The sequence below is a fragment of the Bemisia tabaci genome, chromosome 2 (genome assembly GCF_918797505.1).
Source record: "Bemisia tabaci chromosome 2, PGI_BMITA_v3".
Taxonomy (NCBI): domain Eukaryota; kingdom Metazoa; phylum Arthropoda; class Insecta; order Hemiptera; family Aleyrodidae; genus Bemisia; species Bemisia tabaci.
This window is the reverse complement of record NC_092794.1, coordinates 75,679,449-75,696,079: the sequence shown is the minus strand read 5'-3', so window position 1 is coordinate 75,696,079 and position 16,631 is coordinate 75,679,449. Positions and strand designations below refer to the sequence as shown.

At 38.9% G+C, this 16,631-nt stretch overlaps 1 protein-coding gene across 1 annotated transcript in view; it reads left to right on the top strand.

Annotated features, from left to right (window-relative positions):
• The window catches only part of LOC109039674 (HEAT repeat-containing protein 5B), a gene marked incomplete at its 5' end in the record, with an annotated part of 181,965 nt that overhangs the window by 19,455 nt on the left and 145,879 nt on the right, over positions 1-16,631 (top strand). The window contains 1 exon segment of the mRNA XM_072296271.1: positions 12,609-12,769. Coding sequence (XP_072152372.1) covers positions 12,609-12,769 — 161 coding nt within the window.

Genomic DNA, 16,631 nt, shown 5'->3' with positions numbered 1-16,631 from the left:
TTAGTTGATCCATGTTAGATTTTTTTACATCTCTCTTTGCAAACTTGATTCCCAGTGACCAAAAGTAACTGCCTGCAGGCGCAGTTTTGAGAACCACTATCATTTCATTGCTATTAGCCATCATGGGTCTGTGGAAAACACCATGAATCGGGGAGACACATCACAAAGTGACATCGCAAGCAAAAGGGCTTAGACTGATTTGGTTGATTTCAGCTGGATGTTTTTCCCTAGGCTTAAGGTTTTGAAAAATCAGATTTTGTGGGACAACTTTACTGAAACCTTTCGATTGGGCCTAAACCTTTGTCTGGAGATTCACCATAGCTCATCTTCGTTGAGCCACCCTTCAAAGGTGTCAAATATTCTCAAAGCTCGTCATGTCTTGCTTGATGTGGTATTGGCTGTAAACGGTGGCCTTAGCAACTTCGGTATGATTCTCCAAATAAAAATTGAAAAACTCACTTGCACGTAAAAATTAGTTAAATTGCGGACGCGTTTCGCCGGCTCGCAACTCCGGCATCCTCAGCGCGACTAGTTCCCTGGCCCGCGGCGCGGCGGTCGCTATAATTTTCCTTTGCACCTCGCCTCTTGATTTTTTTTTTATTTTTCTTTATTTTGCACCAAATTAAAGTACAAAGATCACTTTTAGACACTCTAGTGTCTTTAAAAAGCTTGTTTGAACAATAAGAAAATACTTAATTAGGTTGACAATTTGTAACAAAGAAAATACTGCCTCTGTAGATTGAGGAGAAAAATTAAAGACATAATTATTACTAAAATAAAAAATGTCTTTTTACTGTAACCATAACTGTGGACAACCGAACCCGGTCAAAGTTCAAAGAACCTCCGATTATGTCCAAATAGCACAGGGAGTAGGGTGTCCCACTTTGAGGGTCACCTCCAAATTTTGATGATGGTACCCTCTAAATCGTTGACCCCACTTATAAAAATAAGATTGCACTAAAAAAAAAATTCTAAGAAAATTTTGAAGGGTTGCGCACGGCCAAAAACCACCCCCCGGAATAGGGCAAAATGCAGAATTTTTCCCATTTTGACGATTTTTTTAACAACATTGTAATTGAGCTAGAACTCTAAAAATTTCACAATAAGAGCATATGATAAGGTACTTTAAAGAAAAATTTTTGTTCATGTCATCATGCGTTTTCATTTTTTGCTAAAAATCCTCAAAATCGGCTAAAAACGCGATGAATTTCAAGATTTCGTATTTTTGTCTTATGACGATTTTTTCAGCTGACAAAGTTAAATTAAACATGAAACGTACCATTAATTGCATCTTGATAGGTACTCCCTTTGACCAAAATTCATACTTCACTTTATTAACTCCTCCCCCTCCCCCCTTATTTTTAACCGAAAAATTCAGCGTTATTCAAGTCGCGATAGGTGCATGGGCTTTTTTTTTTTTCCCATTAAAGATCACATTTGTATTCATATTCTTACGTTTTAAATGTCGACGCAATGTTTCATTAAAGTGGTACTTACTTATGAAAAATGGGAGAGCATGATGTGGAATTTTTTTTTAAAAATAAAAATAAATTGTATTTTTGAAAAAAAAATTAATTTTACTAAATTAAGTGGAAACGGAGCCAAGCGCCAAACAATTAGAAACAACATCATTCCTTTCTTCCAAAATACTGTAGCAGAAGCTCGGGAGGAAAAGAAAAAAACTGACTGAATATACTTCAGAAAAACGAGGTTGGTCTTCCAAAAAGTAGTGGCAAGGTGCCTAAACAGTAGAGGAAATGCATGATTTCTTTCTCTTTGAATACTTAACAACTGACGCCTCAGCGATAACAACAGGACAGTTCATCCCTCTGTTTTCGAAACTGCATGTGGCTATTTTTCGGCATCAATTTGATCCAACAGAAAGTGATTCGAAAGGCCTTCAAAAAGTTTGCCTATTCAATTTAAGATGTTAAATCATTGCTGGTACCTACAAATCTCAGCGTCCAATAATTGCCCTACAAGATGATTTGTAATTTACAAAAAAGTTGCTTCCGTACAGTAGTGTTGATAAGAGAGTATCAGAGGCTACATTGGCCACTTTTTCAAGACATTACAGTTATCTTAGTGACAGGTTGGGGCCTCTATCTGTTTTTGATTAATTCATTTCTAATAGCATGAAAAGAAAAATGGTTAAAACTTTCGTAACTAAATAGAGCAATGATAATTATCTCAATAAACTAGTGAAAAATGACACCGAATTACACATATTTTCATCCTATCATATGGTTGATTTCATAACAACAAAATAATGAAGAAATTGCATCACATGAATAGTTATTGAATCTTCTTTGATGAAACTTCCACCTAACATTATCAGGTACATAAAAAGAAAGGAATAATGCATTTCTCAACTATTTTTTGCCACCTTTTGCCTTGCACTATAACCTTGCCAGTTATTTTTGGAAGACTAAACTCGTTTTTCTGAAGTATTCTAGGTAGTAGTAGTTCTGAAGTATACTAAGTAACTTAATTTTTTTGTAAATTACAAATCATCTTGTAGGGCAATTATGGGACGCTGAGATTTGTAGGTACCAGCAATGATGATTAAACATCTTAAATTGAATAAGCAAACTTTTTGAAGGCCTTTCGAATCACTTTCTGTTGGATCAAATTGATGCCGAAAAATAGCCACATGCAGTTTCGAAAACAGAGGGATGAACTGTCCTGTTGTTATCGCTGAGGCGTCAGTTGTTAAGTATTCAAAGAGAAAGAAATCATGCATTTCCTCTACTGTTTAGGCACCTTGCCACTACTTTTTGGAAGACCAACCTCGTTTTTCTGAAGTATATTCAGTCAGTTTTTTTCTTTTCCTCCCGAGCTTCTGCTACAGTATTTTGGAAGAAAGGAATGATGTTGTTTCTAATTGTTTGGCGCTTGGCTCCGTTTCCACTTAATTTAGTAAAATTAATTTTTTTTTCAAAAATACAATTTATTTTTATTTTTAAAAAAAAATTCCACATCATGCTCTCCCATTTTTCATAAGTAAGTACCACTTTAATGAAACATTGCGTCGACATTTAAAACATAAGAATATGAATACAAATGTGATCTTTAATGGGAAAAAAAAAAAGCCCATGCACCTATCGCGACTTGAATAACGCTGAATTTACGGTTAAAAATAAGGGGGGAGGGGGAGGGGTTAATAAAGTGAAGTATGAATTTTGGTCAAAGTGAGTACCTATCAAGATGCAATTAATGGTACGTTTCATGTTTAATTTAACTTTGTCAGCTGAAAAAATCGTCATAAGACAAAAATACGAAATCTTGAAATTCATCGCGTTTTTAGCCGATTTTGAGGATTTTTAGCAAAAAATGAAAACGCATAATGACATGAACAAAAATTTTTCTTTAAAGTACCTCATCATATGCTCTTACCGTGAAATTTTCAGAGTTCTAGCTCAATTACAATGTTGTTAAAAAAAATCGTCAAAATGGGCAAAATTCTGCATTTTGCCCTATTCCGGGGGGTGGTTTTTGGCCGTGCGCAACCCTTCAAAATTTTCTTAGAATTTTTTTTTTTAGTGCAATCTTATTTTTATAAGTGGGGTCAACGATTTAGAGGGTACCATCATCAAAATTCGGAGGTGACCCTCAAAGTGGGACACCCTAACAGGGAGGCACGTTTTACTGAACATTTTCTTTAAAAGAAAAAATTTTGTAAACCCCTAAATTCCAAGCTCGTGGGCTTTGCGACGCTTTAACCTCCTAATGCAGCAAGTGCTTCTGGGTTAGGTGCCGATGAAGTCGGGCTTCGTAAGAGTTGTACATCTTAGTGATATAGTCCTCTACCGAGTAAATGTTGAGGTCAGCGCGAATATCTGCGTTTCTCTCATATCATCCCGCTGTAACTATGTTTCTTAGAATTTTCATTTGTATAACTTCGATCTTGTCGAGATTTGACTTGGCTGCACAACCCCACAATTGGCAGCCATAACTCCAAACTGCCCTCAACATTGATTTGTAGAGGAGCAATTTAAGGGATAACCGTGATTTGCGGCCTAAAAGCCACTGCATATTGGCAAAGAGCCTCGCCAAGTTTAGCCCCTTTTTTTTATACCCGAGTTGGTGAACCGGACGGCGCTCAAATGAAAGCCTATGGTAAGGCAAACTTTCATGCAAAGTTTCAACTTGAAGTGACCCCTGGTTTAGGCTGTAGAGCGTTGCCAATTTTCCAGTTTCATGTGCTAAAATCAAGGATATTGGACTATTAGTCCGGTGCATAAGTAGACTATTATACCCAAGTTGGTCATCGGGACAGGGCTCAAACGAAAGTTTATGGTAAGGCAAACTTCTAGGAAAAGTTTCAACTTGAAGTGAAACCTCGTTTAGGCTGTACAGCGTTGCCAATTTTCCATTTTTATGCGCTAAACTCACGAAATACTGAATCGTCATCGTTCAACAGACTATTATACCCGAGTTGGTCAACGACACAAGGCTCAAACGAAAGCTTCCGGTAAGGCAAACTTTTGGGAAAAGTTTCAACTTGAAGTGAAACCTCGTTTAGGCTGTACAGCGTTGCCAATTTTCCATTTTTATGCGCTAAACTCACAAAATACTGAATCATCATGGTTCAACAGACTATTATACCCGAGTTGGTCAACGAGACAAGGCTCAAACGAAAGCTTATGGTAAGGCAAACTTCCAGGAAAAGTTTCAACTTGAAGTGAAACCTCGTTTAGGCTGTACAGCGTTGCCAATTTTCCATTTTTATGCTCTAAACTCACGAAATACTGAATCATCATGGTTCAACAGACTATTATACCCGAGTTGGTCAACGAGACAAGGCTCAAACGAAAGCTTATGGTAAGGCAAACTTCCGGGAAAAGGTTCAACTTGAAGTGAAACCTCGTTTAGGCTGTACAGCGTTGCCAATTTTCCATTTTTATGCTCTAAACTCACGAAATACTGAATCATCATGGTTCAACAGACTAGTATACCCGAGTTGGTCAACGAGACAAGGCTCAAACGAAAGCTTATGGTAAGGCAAACTTCCGGGAAAAGGTTCAACTTGAAGTGAAACCTCGTTTAGGCTGTACAGCGTTGCCAATTTTCCATTTTTATATGCCAAAATGAAGAAATTCGGGACTAATAGTCCAATGCATCATAATTAAACAAACTAGTTCATCGGTCTACGAGCTGAATACTACCCTGAGATCGAATAGAAGCGCAACTAAAGGCCATCGTAAACTTTTCGAAGCAGTGTTGCCAATTTATTATTAATTTTTTTAACATAAAATTAGGGGTTTTCCGAGATTTTTGGGGGAAAACGTACCTTCATGGGCTGTAACTTTGATGAGTATGAGCTAAACATTACGACTCGATAGTAAATGAACGCTACAGACGGAGAAAATTGAATTCCGAACGCAATGCTTCAGTATTTCGTGCGTTTAGCGCATAAAAATGGAAAATTGGCAACGCTGTACAGCCTAAACGAGGTTTCACTTCAAGTTGAAACTTTTCCCAGAAGTTTGCCTTACCATAAGCTTTCGTTTGAGCCTTGTGTCGTTGACCAACTCGGGTATAATAGTCTGTTGAACCATGACGATTCAGTATTTCGTGAGTTTAGCGCATAAAAATGGAAAATTGGCAACGCTGTACAGCCTAAACGAGGTTTCACTTCAAGTTGAAACTTTTCCTGGAAGTTTGCCTTACCAAAGGCTTTCTTTTGAGCCCTGTCTCGTTGACCAACTCGGGTATAATAGTCTGTTGAACCATGATGATTCAGTATTTCGTGAGTTTAGCGCATAAAAATGGAAAATTGGCGACGCTGTACAGCCTAAACGAGGTTTCACTTCAAGTTGAAACTTTTCCCAGAAGTTTGCCTTACCATAAGCTTTCGTTTGAGCCTTGTGTCGTTGACCAACTCGGGTATAATAGTCTGTTGAACCATGATGATTCAGTATTTCGTGAGTTTAGCGCATAAAAATGGAAAATTGGCGACGCTGTACAGCCTAAACGAGGTTTCACTTCAAGTTGAAACTTTTCCCAGAAGTTTGCCTTACCATAAGCTTTCGTTTGAGCCTTGTGTCGTTGACCAACTCGGGTATAATAGTCTGTTGAACCATGATGATTCAGTATTTCGTGAGTTTAGCGCATAAAAATGGAAAATTGGCAACGCTGTACAGCCTAAACGAGGTTTCACTTCAAGTTGAACCTTTTCCCGGAAGTTTGCCTTACCATAAGCTTTCGTTTGAGCCTTGTCTCGTTGACCAACTCGGGTATAATAGTCTGTTGAACCATGACGATTCAGTATTTCGTGAGTTTAGCGCATAAAAATGGAAAATTGGCAACGCTGTACAGCCTAAACGAGGTTTCACTTCAAGTTGAAACTTTTCCCAGAAGTTTGCCTTACCGGAAGCTTTCGTTTGAGCCTTGTGTCGTTGACCAACTCGGGTATAATAGTCTGTTGAACCATGACGATTCAGTATTTCGTGAGTTTAGCGCATAAAAATGGATAATTGGCAACGCTGTACAGCCTAAACGAGGTTTCACTTCTAGTTGAAAGTTTTCCTGGAAGTTTGCCTTACCATATGCTTTCGTTTGAGCCCTGTCCCGTTGACCAACTTGGGTATAATAGTCTACTTATGCACCGGACTAATAGTCCAATATCCTTGATTTTAGCACATGAAACTGGAAAATTGGCAACGCTGTACAGCCTAAACCAGGGGTCACTTCAAGTTGAAACTTTGCATGGATGTTTGCCTTACCATAGGCTTTCATTTGAGCGCTGTCCGGTTGACCAACTCGGGTATAAAAAAAGGGGCTAAAAAACACCACTTTTTGGCGAGGCTCTTTCAGGTGCAATTGAGCAACCTTTTTCTTTTTGTGTGTACCCCATTTGAGCTTCGAATCCAAGTGTAGACCTAAATATTTAGAAACTTTATCGAAAGGGATTTTGTTTTCACCTAACATAAGAGGAATGTGGGTGAAAGGTCTATTCGTGAAAACGACTTCAACAGATTTAGAAGCATTTAGTTTTGTTTTGTTTTTAATTGTCCATCTGTTTATCTTATTAAGATGAGATTGGACATTATGACGTGCCTCTCTGTAGCTCTTGGACGAGGCTAGCACGAGGGTATCATCAGCATAAACTCCCAGTTTCCCCCCTCTCCCAGACTGGGATGTCCGTGGTGAAAAGGGAATAGAAAAGAGGGGAAAGACAGGGACCCTGTGGAACTCCCGCCCTTATCTGTCTGAAACCTAACGTAGTGTTCTCATAAAGAATTCTAAACTGTTTACCATTTAGAAAGGAAGGTAGAAGCTCCACAAGGTTACATGGAAGCATTTTATAAAGTTTTTCAATGAGACGCTCGTGCCAGACTCTGTCGCTACGTCTAGGAAAACCACCACACAAAATTCTTCATTTTCGAGGGAGTCCTCTATAAATTTTGTCACTCTGTGTAACTGATCAATGGTAGAGTGCTGCGCTCTAAAGCCAAATTGCGCGCCAATTATTAAGTTTTTTTTTTAACTATTTCATTTAACCTTTTAATATATAATCTTTCACAAAGTTTACCTATAACCGGCAACAACGAAATCGATCTGTATGAGGCTGCATCTGTTAGATTCTTGTCTGGTTTTAAAAGAACGAAAATTTCAGCTTTTTTCCATTGCTCTGGAATGTATTTACACCAAATTATCGCATTAAAAGTGGCAACCAATTTCATTACTGCGCGGTTAGGTAGATTTTTAAGAATTAATCCTGAGATTCTATCAAAGCCAGGGGCTTTTTTGGCTTTGATTTTGCCTTTGATCTCTTTTATTATCTCTGATGGAGAAATTGATTTGATTTTAATTGGTGGTATTTTCTTGACTTTTTGGGGTTTCAATGTGGACACAGATCATTGTTCTTGAGGTCCCGACTCGGAACTGCTGGAGAAGTTTTTATCTACTGTAGGTATTGATTCTATATCATTATGAGGCAGAAAAACCGTCTCAAAATGATCTGCCAACACTTCAGCTTTTTCAAAGTCCGAATTGGCCCATGACCCATCGGACTTTTTAATTGGAAATTTGAGCTGTTTGGGTCTTTTTAGATATTTAGTGGCAGCTCATAGTGAGTAATCCTTATCTGCCTTTGCCGATAAGGATTGAATGAATTTCTCAAATTTTTTATTCAGGAATTCCTGGGTGTGTTTTTTGACCAGTTTGTTTAATCTATTAAAATGTGTGCTGTCGGTTGGATCCTGTGTTTTATTAAAGGATCTTTGGGCTTATCTTTTCAAACGGATTAATCTCAAAAGATGTCTAGGTATGGCGTATGGCCTTGCGTTGTTAATGGCGACTGGAGTGTTGTTTTTGGCACAAGACACGATTTGCTCCACCAGCAGCTCAGTCTCTTTATCAATGTCCTCTGGGGTGGCGATTTTAACGTTGTTTAAGATTAAACTGTCTAATTCTTCTCTGAATGAGTTCCAAATTGTTCTTTTTGAGTAGATGGTTGGGGGACGGTCAGCCAGAAAGGGGTTGGTAAATATGGATAAAATTACTCTTGCGTGCCCACTTTTTGGGGGTGATAAAATGTCACATGTGGTCTTATCTATAAGTTCTAAATTTTTAAAATAAAGAAGTCTATTATATCGGGTTGATGATTTTGATCATAGGGATAATTTGTAGGTTTGCCCGGAGAAATAAAATTTCCGTCAACTGATTTGACGGCTTCATAAAGTGAATCTCCTTTAGGGTTGGTTGCTCTAGAACCCCAATAGGGACTCTTTGTGTTAAAATCGCCTCCCACAAGATATGAGGATCCCAGCTTACCAAGAAATTCAGAGTATTCGACAGATGAGATAACATTGTGAGGATGAGTGTACAATGATGCCACGTTGAAGTTTCCTATCTCAGTATGTATGCTGATGACAACAACTTGAAAAACAGGGGTTTCAATGATCTTGATTAAATTATGTTTTATATTTTCTTTTATAAGGATGGATGAACCACCCCTGTGCTTATTAGCCGGATGAAGAGCATTGTACATCCTGTAACCTGCAAAGTACCTTTTGTAATCGTTTGTGGTGAACCAGGTCTCCGACAGGAGGGCTATGTCCACATTGAAATCCCTTAGCCTGACATTGAATTCCTCGGCCTTCACTCGGGTCAGACCGCCACAGTTCCAAGCTATGAAATTTAATGATTTGTTGTTGCTTGGTCGTGGTTGCAATCGCACCACATCATCGTAATCTATACACTCATCATCCTGCTCTGGAACAAGTAATGAGTCATTTTTAACGCAAGGCAAGAAGACATTTTCATTTACATTTTTATACAGAGAGTCAGTAGTAGATGAATCACGATTATTCAAATTCAGTAAATCACTCATTTCTTCGATTTCCTGTGAAGGTATTAAAGGGTTGTCAAATGAATCATTGTCACCTATTTTGGGAGAATGAAATTATTTATCTTTTCTGGTTAACTTAAAGTTTACTCACTTTCTCGGTGAGAACTCTGAGCTGAGCGTTCAAAGTTTCTATTGTTTGTAATAAGACACCGATCAGAGCAGCAGAACTGTCTCCTGCGCCCTGTGTCGCCAGATTAGCTGTATTGCCTGATAATGCGTGAGCAAAAGTCCTATCTAATTTCTTTGGAGGAGCATGAGTTGCTATATTTCTCCCTAGTTTCGGAAAACTTTTTTGATCAGGGGAATTTTTCTTAGCTTGGAGTTGCTTTTTTCGGGCAACTTGGAATTCTTTCGCAAAGGGTCATCCGCGATAACTCGCGGGATGACCGATCGCTCCACAATTTACGCATTTTGGATTTAAGATCCGACCTTTAAAAGGACACTCAGGAGATAAATGTTTGCCTGCGCCTTTGACACACCGTGGATTTTTTCTGCCAAAGTTGGCAGTATGCGAAAAACACTGGCATTTTTTGCTCTGTGGAACTATCTTATTATCTATCTTCATTGGCTCTATTTGAACAATAGTAAAAGCAATTGCTTTGATCTTATAGATGTTTTCTATTGATTCTGAATGGTCAAAATCAAGTTGATGAACTAGTATTCTTATGAGTTCGAATTCCTTGTTAGGTTTAGCATTTGTGGTTTGATTTTCAGATGTTGTGCCCGAAAGGGAGGGGGGGTAGCAGATTGAGGATCAACATCCATAGGGATAATTGTTTTTTCATTTTTTTTCTGTTGTTTCTCGACTCTTTTTCTCATGCAAACGGCTGATTTAATTTTGAAATTTTTGGAAAGGAGATCAGAGACAATTTCATCTTCAGGTATGGAGGGGGGGGGGAGACCTTTGCATAAAACTTCGATGTTGCGAGTGTTTTTATTGGAGTGAGAATACCATTGTTATTCTCTTTCGTTTAGTTTTTCAGAGATATTTCTGAAAGTTTCATCGTTAGAGGGTTTTACTTTCCAGGTTTCACTACCTAAATTTTTAGAACATACTCATCTTTATCAGACGCTTCTTTGAGGAATCGCTTAATCGCCTGATGGTCTTTAATTCCTACCACTTTAATGGGAGGGGGTGGTAGAATTAGAATTTTTGGGGACCTATCATTAGGATTAGACGTATTAGACTTATCTCTAGACTTAGAGTTGTTCGACTTATCCTGTGTAGCTTGGACGTCTGCTCCACTTCCAGAGGCGTCTTTGGAGTCCGGGCTGTATTTATCTTGCTTCCTTTTCCTCTTTGTAATTTTTTTAACTTTCTTTGCCGCCGTCCTTCAGTTGTTTTGATACACCGGATCTGAATTGTAGTTCGGCCAGTCACCTGATGAAGAATCATCATCCGTTTCCGCATCTAGCAGCAGGGCTCCAAATTTCCCGCTGTTTTGTTGGGGAATTTCCTTGTTGACAGCCGTGAATGTCTTCCCCTTATTTTTAGAGCCGTCGTCCACTTGAGGTTGCGGCTTATTTAGTTTAATCTCCTTAATTTCGGCCAGCATCGCTTTACTATCACTTTGTATTTTATCCATGAGGGCCTTTTGCTCTTGAATAAAATTCTTTGCAAGGACATTTTCACTGTGCAGCGACTTAACAACAGAAATCGACTGCAGAACAAACAATTTTTTCGTTTCATTTAGTGCAGGGTCTCCCTTGACTTTTTCAGGGTCTGTGGTTAGGATTGCTTGTGCTACTTTTTTGATCTTTACCTCCCCCTTATTCGAACCGCTATCACTGTCCGGAAGGGGTTGTGCGCCAGCTTCAGCATTATTCTCGGGCTTGCTTTCCCCTGGTATCCCAGGAGGCAATCTTGAAAGAATCGAACTCTTCTGAAAGGGGTTTATATTTTCAGCATTTTGCATCGCTGTAGGTGTTTGAGTTTTCAACGGACTCGCTCTGGGGAGAGCCAGTCTTCCTTTTCACAGCCGATGAACCGACTGTCTTTCCAATAACGCAACATTGTGTTTGCTTAGTTGATGCGAACTCGATATAAGATATCACCGCACTTGTTTACGCGCTGCTATGCACGGAATCCGCCCCTTGCGCGTGCTGACCGACCGTGATGAGCGGACTTTGCCCGTTTACGTTCACGATACGAAAGTCAAAACATTCGCGAATTTTCGCTAACTTTTCTCCGGCGAGAGCACGACCGCACCGCTCGAATGATCAACACCGAATGCGCCTATTGTCGGTCCTGAACAGGGGATTGTTGATACCGCTCAGATCGTGGTTGAAATTTTTAGGGTGTTCAAAGATAAAGATATTTATTTTTTAGATAAAGATCTTTTCTTTTTTAATTTTTTTATTGAAATTTGAGCGAATATTAAAAAAATATGATATCACCTTGGCTTTATATAACAAATTTAATGTGGGAAAATGTTTCAGTGAAAACATAGACAATATGGACACAGACGACTGCGAGAAATCCGGCATTTATAAAATAGACTGTAAAAATTGCGACAAGGTCTATATCGGTCAAACGATTAGATCGCTGAAAATTAGGGGCAAAGAACATTCAAATTGCATCAAGAAAAAAGAGATTGAAAGGTCGGCAGTGGCAGCACATGTTTGGAAAGAAAACCATGAAGTAAACACGAATCCTTCAATCCTTAAAGAAATTAATAAAAAGCAAGATCTAACAACTTGGGAAAATATCTTTATCTTTAAACACCCTAAAAATTTCAACCAAAATCTGAGCGGTATCATTAATCCCCTGTTCAGGACCATTAATAGGCGAGGTGCGAAGGAAAATTATAGTGACCGCCGCGGCGCGGGCCAGGGAACCAGTCGCACTGAGGATGCCGGAGTTTCGAGCTGGCGAAACGCGTCCGCAATTTAACTAATTTTTACGTGCAAGTGAGTTTTACAGTTTTTATTTGATCAATTATCTTGTGCGGGTCTCCAAACGAATCTTGATGATTCTCCAACAACGAATAGTTTGCCCAAAATCAGCATCGCAATGATGATGTTCTCGGATGGAATCATGTTGACATCGTTTCCCACCATGCTTGCTCTTACGGTTTTTTGACGAGTTTTGGTGTTGCTGAAGCGGAAACAAGACTTAATTCAATATATGATCGGCAAATTTATGTCACGAAAGTTATTAAATTTTTACATGTATGTTAAATTTCATTATACACCTTTTTTGGTGGTCCAACTCTTTGTGCTTCATTCTTTAGTTCGGTTTATTACCCAGGCTCTCAAAATAAAAACGTGAAGGCCACTTCCTTGGATGATGCCCTCAATCTATTAATGTCTGGATTCCTACGTGGAGGAACTGGTTTCCTAAAAGGCACTGGAGAAATAATCAAAGGGAGTTCAACTGTCAACAGAGAAGTTCGCGTTGGCGTAACTCATGTATGTAACCCGCTTCAAGCTAGAACATTTTTTTTTCCTTCTAAGTGAGGACTCCTGACATTCATCTATCTCTTTTATGTGGGGGGAAAAATTTACATATTTTTGGATATATGTAGATAGAATTGATCAAATTTTGATGTATTGATCATATGAGTGATCTTCAAAGGCTTTGATGCATCAATTGATCTTTAATTTTTTGGGGACCCATACATGTTTGGCATTTTTCCAAATTTAGACTTATAAAGTTTTGGTCTTTTTATCTTTTTGAACCCACAAACTTTTCATTTCTGGACCTATTGCGGACTCAAAATTCTTTAATTTTTCACATAATTTCCGGCGAAAAAACTTTCGAGAAATGAACGTGACGCTCACTTTTATTTCCATATAGTAACATGCTTTTTGGAAAAATAGCATAAGTGACTCATGTATTATTAAACCTTAATATTCAATAGGTTAACATAAAGGTCATCATTAGATCAGCCCAAAAAAATTTGGTGATTCTGCCATATAGGAGCCAAAATACTTTGATTGAACATTCCAACTGTTGTAAGTTTTCGTCCGGACATCAAGCACAGTTCGGTGCTTTTAGCAGGGTAACTACAGGTCTGGAAAACAGAGAATATCATCAGGTCAGATCAATGAGGGAAAAATCGTAAAGTTTGATGAAAAAGACCGGAATCCTGATAGATCTCGAATTTTGAAATCTGAACACATGATCCACATAATCAAGCTTATAGTGAGTCACAGTCTGGTTCTAAGGTTCATTTTTCTGAGTTATACTCTAGAAATTGAATAGAGGATCGAATAATTCTATAATTTTAAAGGAATGGACCCCTGGACAAGGTATGAATTGAAATACTCTGATATACTTCTGTTTCTTCCTAAAAATTTCATGTAAAACGAAAATTACTGAAATTCTCATCCAACAAAGGTATTAACTTTTTTATTTAGCATTGGTTACAATTTGAATTTCCCATTCACAAGAAAAACAATTGTCTGCTTGAATCAAATCGCGCACTACAACAGTTTTGGCAGGCCTCTCAATTAGCAGCTTTCATCTCCCTCCCAGGTGTTAAAAATGTAAACAACATTCAGGAACTGAGCTGCAGCGTCGATATTGAGGTTGTCGTATTTTCTTACTGCAGAGGCTATTTTGGTAATGTTTAGCGTGTGATCTAACTCGAGTAGATTATTGTTTCTTCTAAAAGGGGAAAGTTTGAATTTATGCATAGAAAGACGTTGGTACCTTCATTGGGAATTATTTTCAGTAATCTTCGTCGGACAAATCGTGTTCTAAGTGAAATTTTGACGTATATCTACAATTTTATTTTATAAACTTTTACAAGTAACATTAAGTATGGAACGGGCGAAAAAACACTAAGCAGCAAAAGGGGCGACAAAAAGACCAAGAAGTATAAAATTTATTTATACGCAGAAAGGCGAGGAGCCTTCCTCTGCTCTTCTGAAGGAAGGGTAGGTATGGCACTTTTGACGAAACGAACTACGCGTTGCTACTAGGGTTTCTACGGACACTTTTATTCTAAAATTTCGACGGAATCCTCTCTTCCAGACTTTAAATAATAACAACAAATGAAATACTATCAGAAAGACACTCGAAACACACTCTCAAACCTACACGCGGCTCCCGCGCCGAGTTCGCTTAGTTCACGGCGTGGCGGGCTGATCGCGGCCTGGCCAGGATTGCTGGTGAGGTAAGACAAGACTTATTTTAGAGATTTTCTGGAAATCGCGAGTAGAGTCGCTTTAGCTTCCCTTTTCTCTTGCGGCCCAATCCTCTGGGCCAATCAGGGCCTTACAAACACCCTGCTTTTCACAGGAGAACTGAGGAGCATCATTTTGCCTCATCCTTGCAATTTTCAGCTGAGCTGTTGTCTGGACAGGAAACACAGAGCACTGTTTCTAACTGCGATGCTTGTGTTTCCCATGCAGGCAGAAACCCAGACTATACGTTTTAGCAATATGGGTTTATAGGTGATCGAGTTTAATCAGTGACCCCTCCCCAACTTTTCAGTGGATTCTACCGCTCGAATCCCTTGCGAATGGTAGATTCTTATCATTATTAGCAACAACTCCAAAATTAAAATATTGTGCCAATATGCCTAAGGTGATGGAAACTAATTATATATGTTGTAGACAAATCCCGTAATTTGGACACATCGCGATATGTCTAGACAAATCGCGATTTGTCCAGTCATATCGCGATTTGTCTAGCGCCGTTTAGACAAATCCAGACTTTGAAAAATAGATCGGGATTTGTCCAGGCACATCGCGAAGTGGCCGGACACTTCTTGATCTGTCTTCCGACTCTTTGGACAAATCGTTAAAAGTAATATCGAAAGAAATACGAAAGGTTACGGGAGAACAAAGAGTTAATTTGGCCTTGCTTTGTACCAATTTTATAGAAACCATCGTTGACACTTAGGATCACACCAATTACATTACTAGCATCCACTTTTCCTCGGTCAACAGAAGGAACCGGAATTTTCACGTTAGGGCCAACTGTCAGGGGTTGGAATTTTTTTTTACTTGCGGACTTCATCTTCTTTGCTTGACTTTCTAGACCAGATTTAGCTTTATATCTTGCCCTTTTTATTCTTTGATGCCAGTTTTGAATGTTCACATGAGAGGTTGACGGTTGTGTAGCTTCTGCATCATTATCTTCAGGCGCTTCATTAATGTTCTGAGAATCAGCAGCATTTTGAGGCGTGCCAGTACTTTCTGGCACGCACTTCTTTCTCTTACGCACTTCTCGCCCCGGTTCACCCATTCACCGGTTCACCGGCTCTACCGATTTGTCCAAAGAGTCGGAAGACAGATCGCGAAGTGTCCGGCCACTTCGCAATGTGTCTGGACAAATCCCGATCTATTTTTCAAATTCTGGATTTGTCTAGACAGATCGCGATGTGTCCAAATTACGGGATTTGTCTACAACATATACATTAAAATTAAAGACTTTTGAGGGGTGTCAGAACTGTATATTTATGTACATTATACTAGATGGGGGAAAAACCTAAGGGTAAACCCAAAAAGGGAAATAACTAGGTGGGATAAAATTTAAAAAATCCTGAGAAATTTTAATGAGGAAGTATGTACTTTGGTGCTTACATTGTTTGGTGTTTAGTGCTCTACCGAATGATTAATTTCTGAAGGAAAAAGTTTCGCATGTTTTTATGATTTACAGTGACATTCATGCCCAAAATATTTCATTTTCAGTTCCATGTATGCAAATTTTCAATGAGAGAAGTTAGGAAGTTTTAATTATTTTGGTGAGAGAAAACCTGGAAAAGTCCAAGAATTTTTTCCTGCAGTCTGCAGACACTCTATCATAGGCTTGACTGCTGGCCGATAATTGAATTTGATAGGGAAAGCTTACGACATAGCAGACAAAAGGGATTTGGAGGGAGCCTATTTGGAAGCCGACGATTGCAATGGACAAAGTAGGGAGGCAATAGACCCATAAGCCCATAGGAACCACCCATTTCAACCAATAGGATCGCTCCATACTCCCTATGTTTTCTTTTTCCATCGCTATGTCTGTCAATTTCAAAAATCAGTCTGCTGGTTCGAATACCGCATCCTTTCCTTCTCCTGCATCTGTTGAGTCTGTTTTAAATATGACTGACACGACAAGAGGCTCATCTCTTCTCCCTTATTCCAAAATGAATGGCATCCCATCTTACCGCATGTTGTTCTCAACCCCCCTCTGCCCTGCCATCCCTCCTGATTTAGCTTCCGCATTCCTTCTTAATGACGCTTTCCCAATCGCGAAGAGTGTGGCTTCTACATGGCCGAATCGCTTATTTTTTGGCTTTGTGCTATTGATGAACTTCATGACAACTAG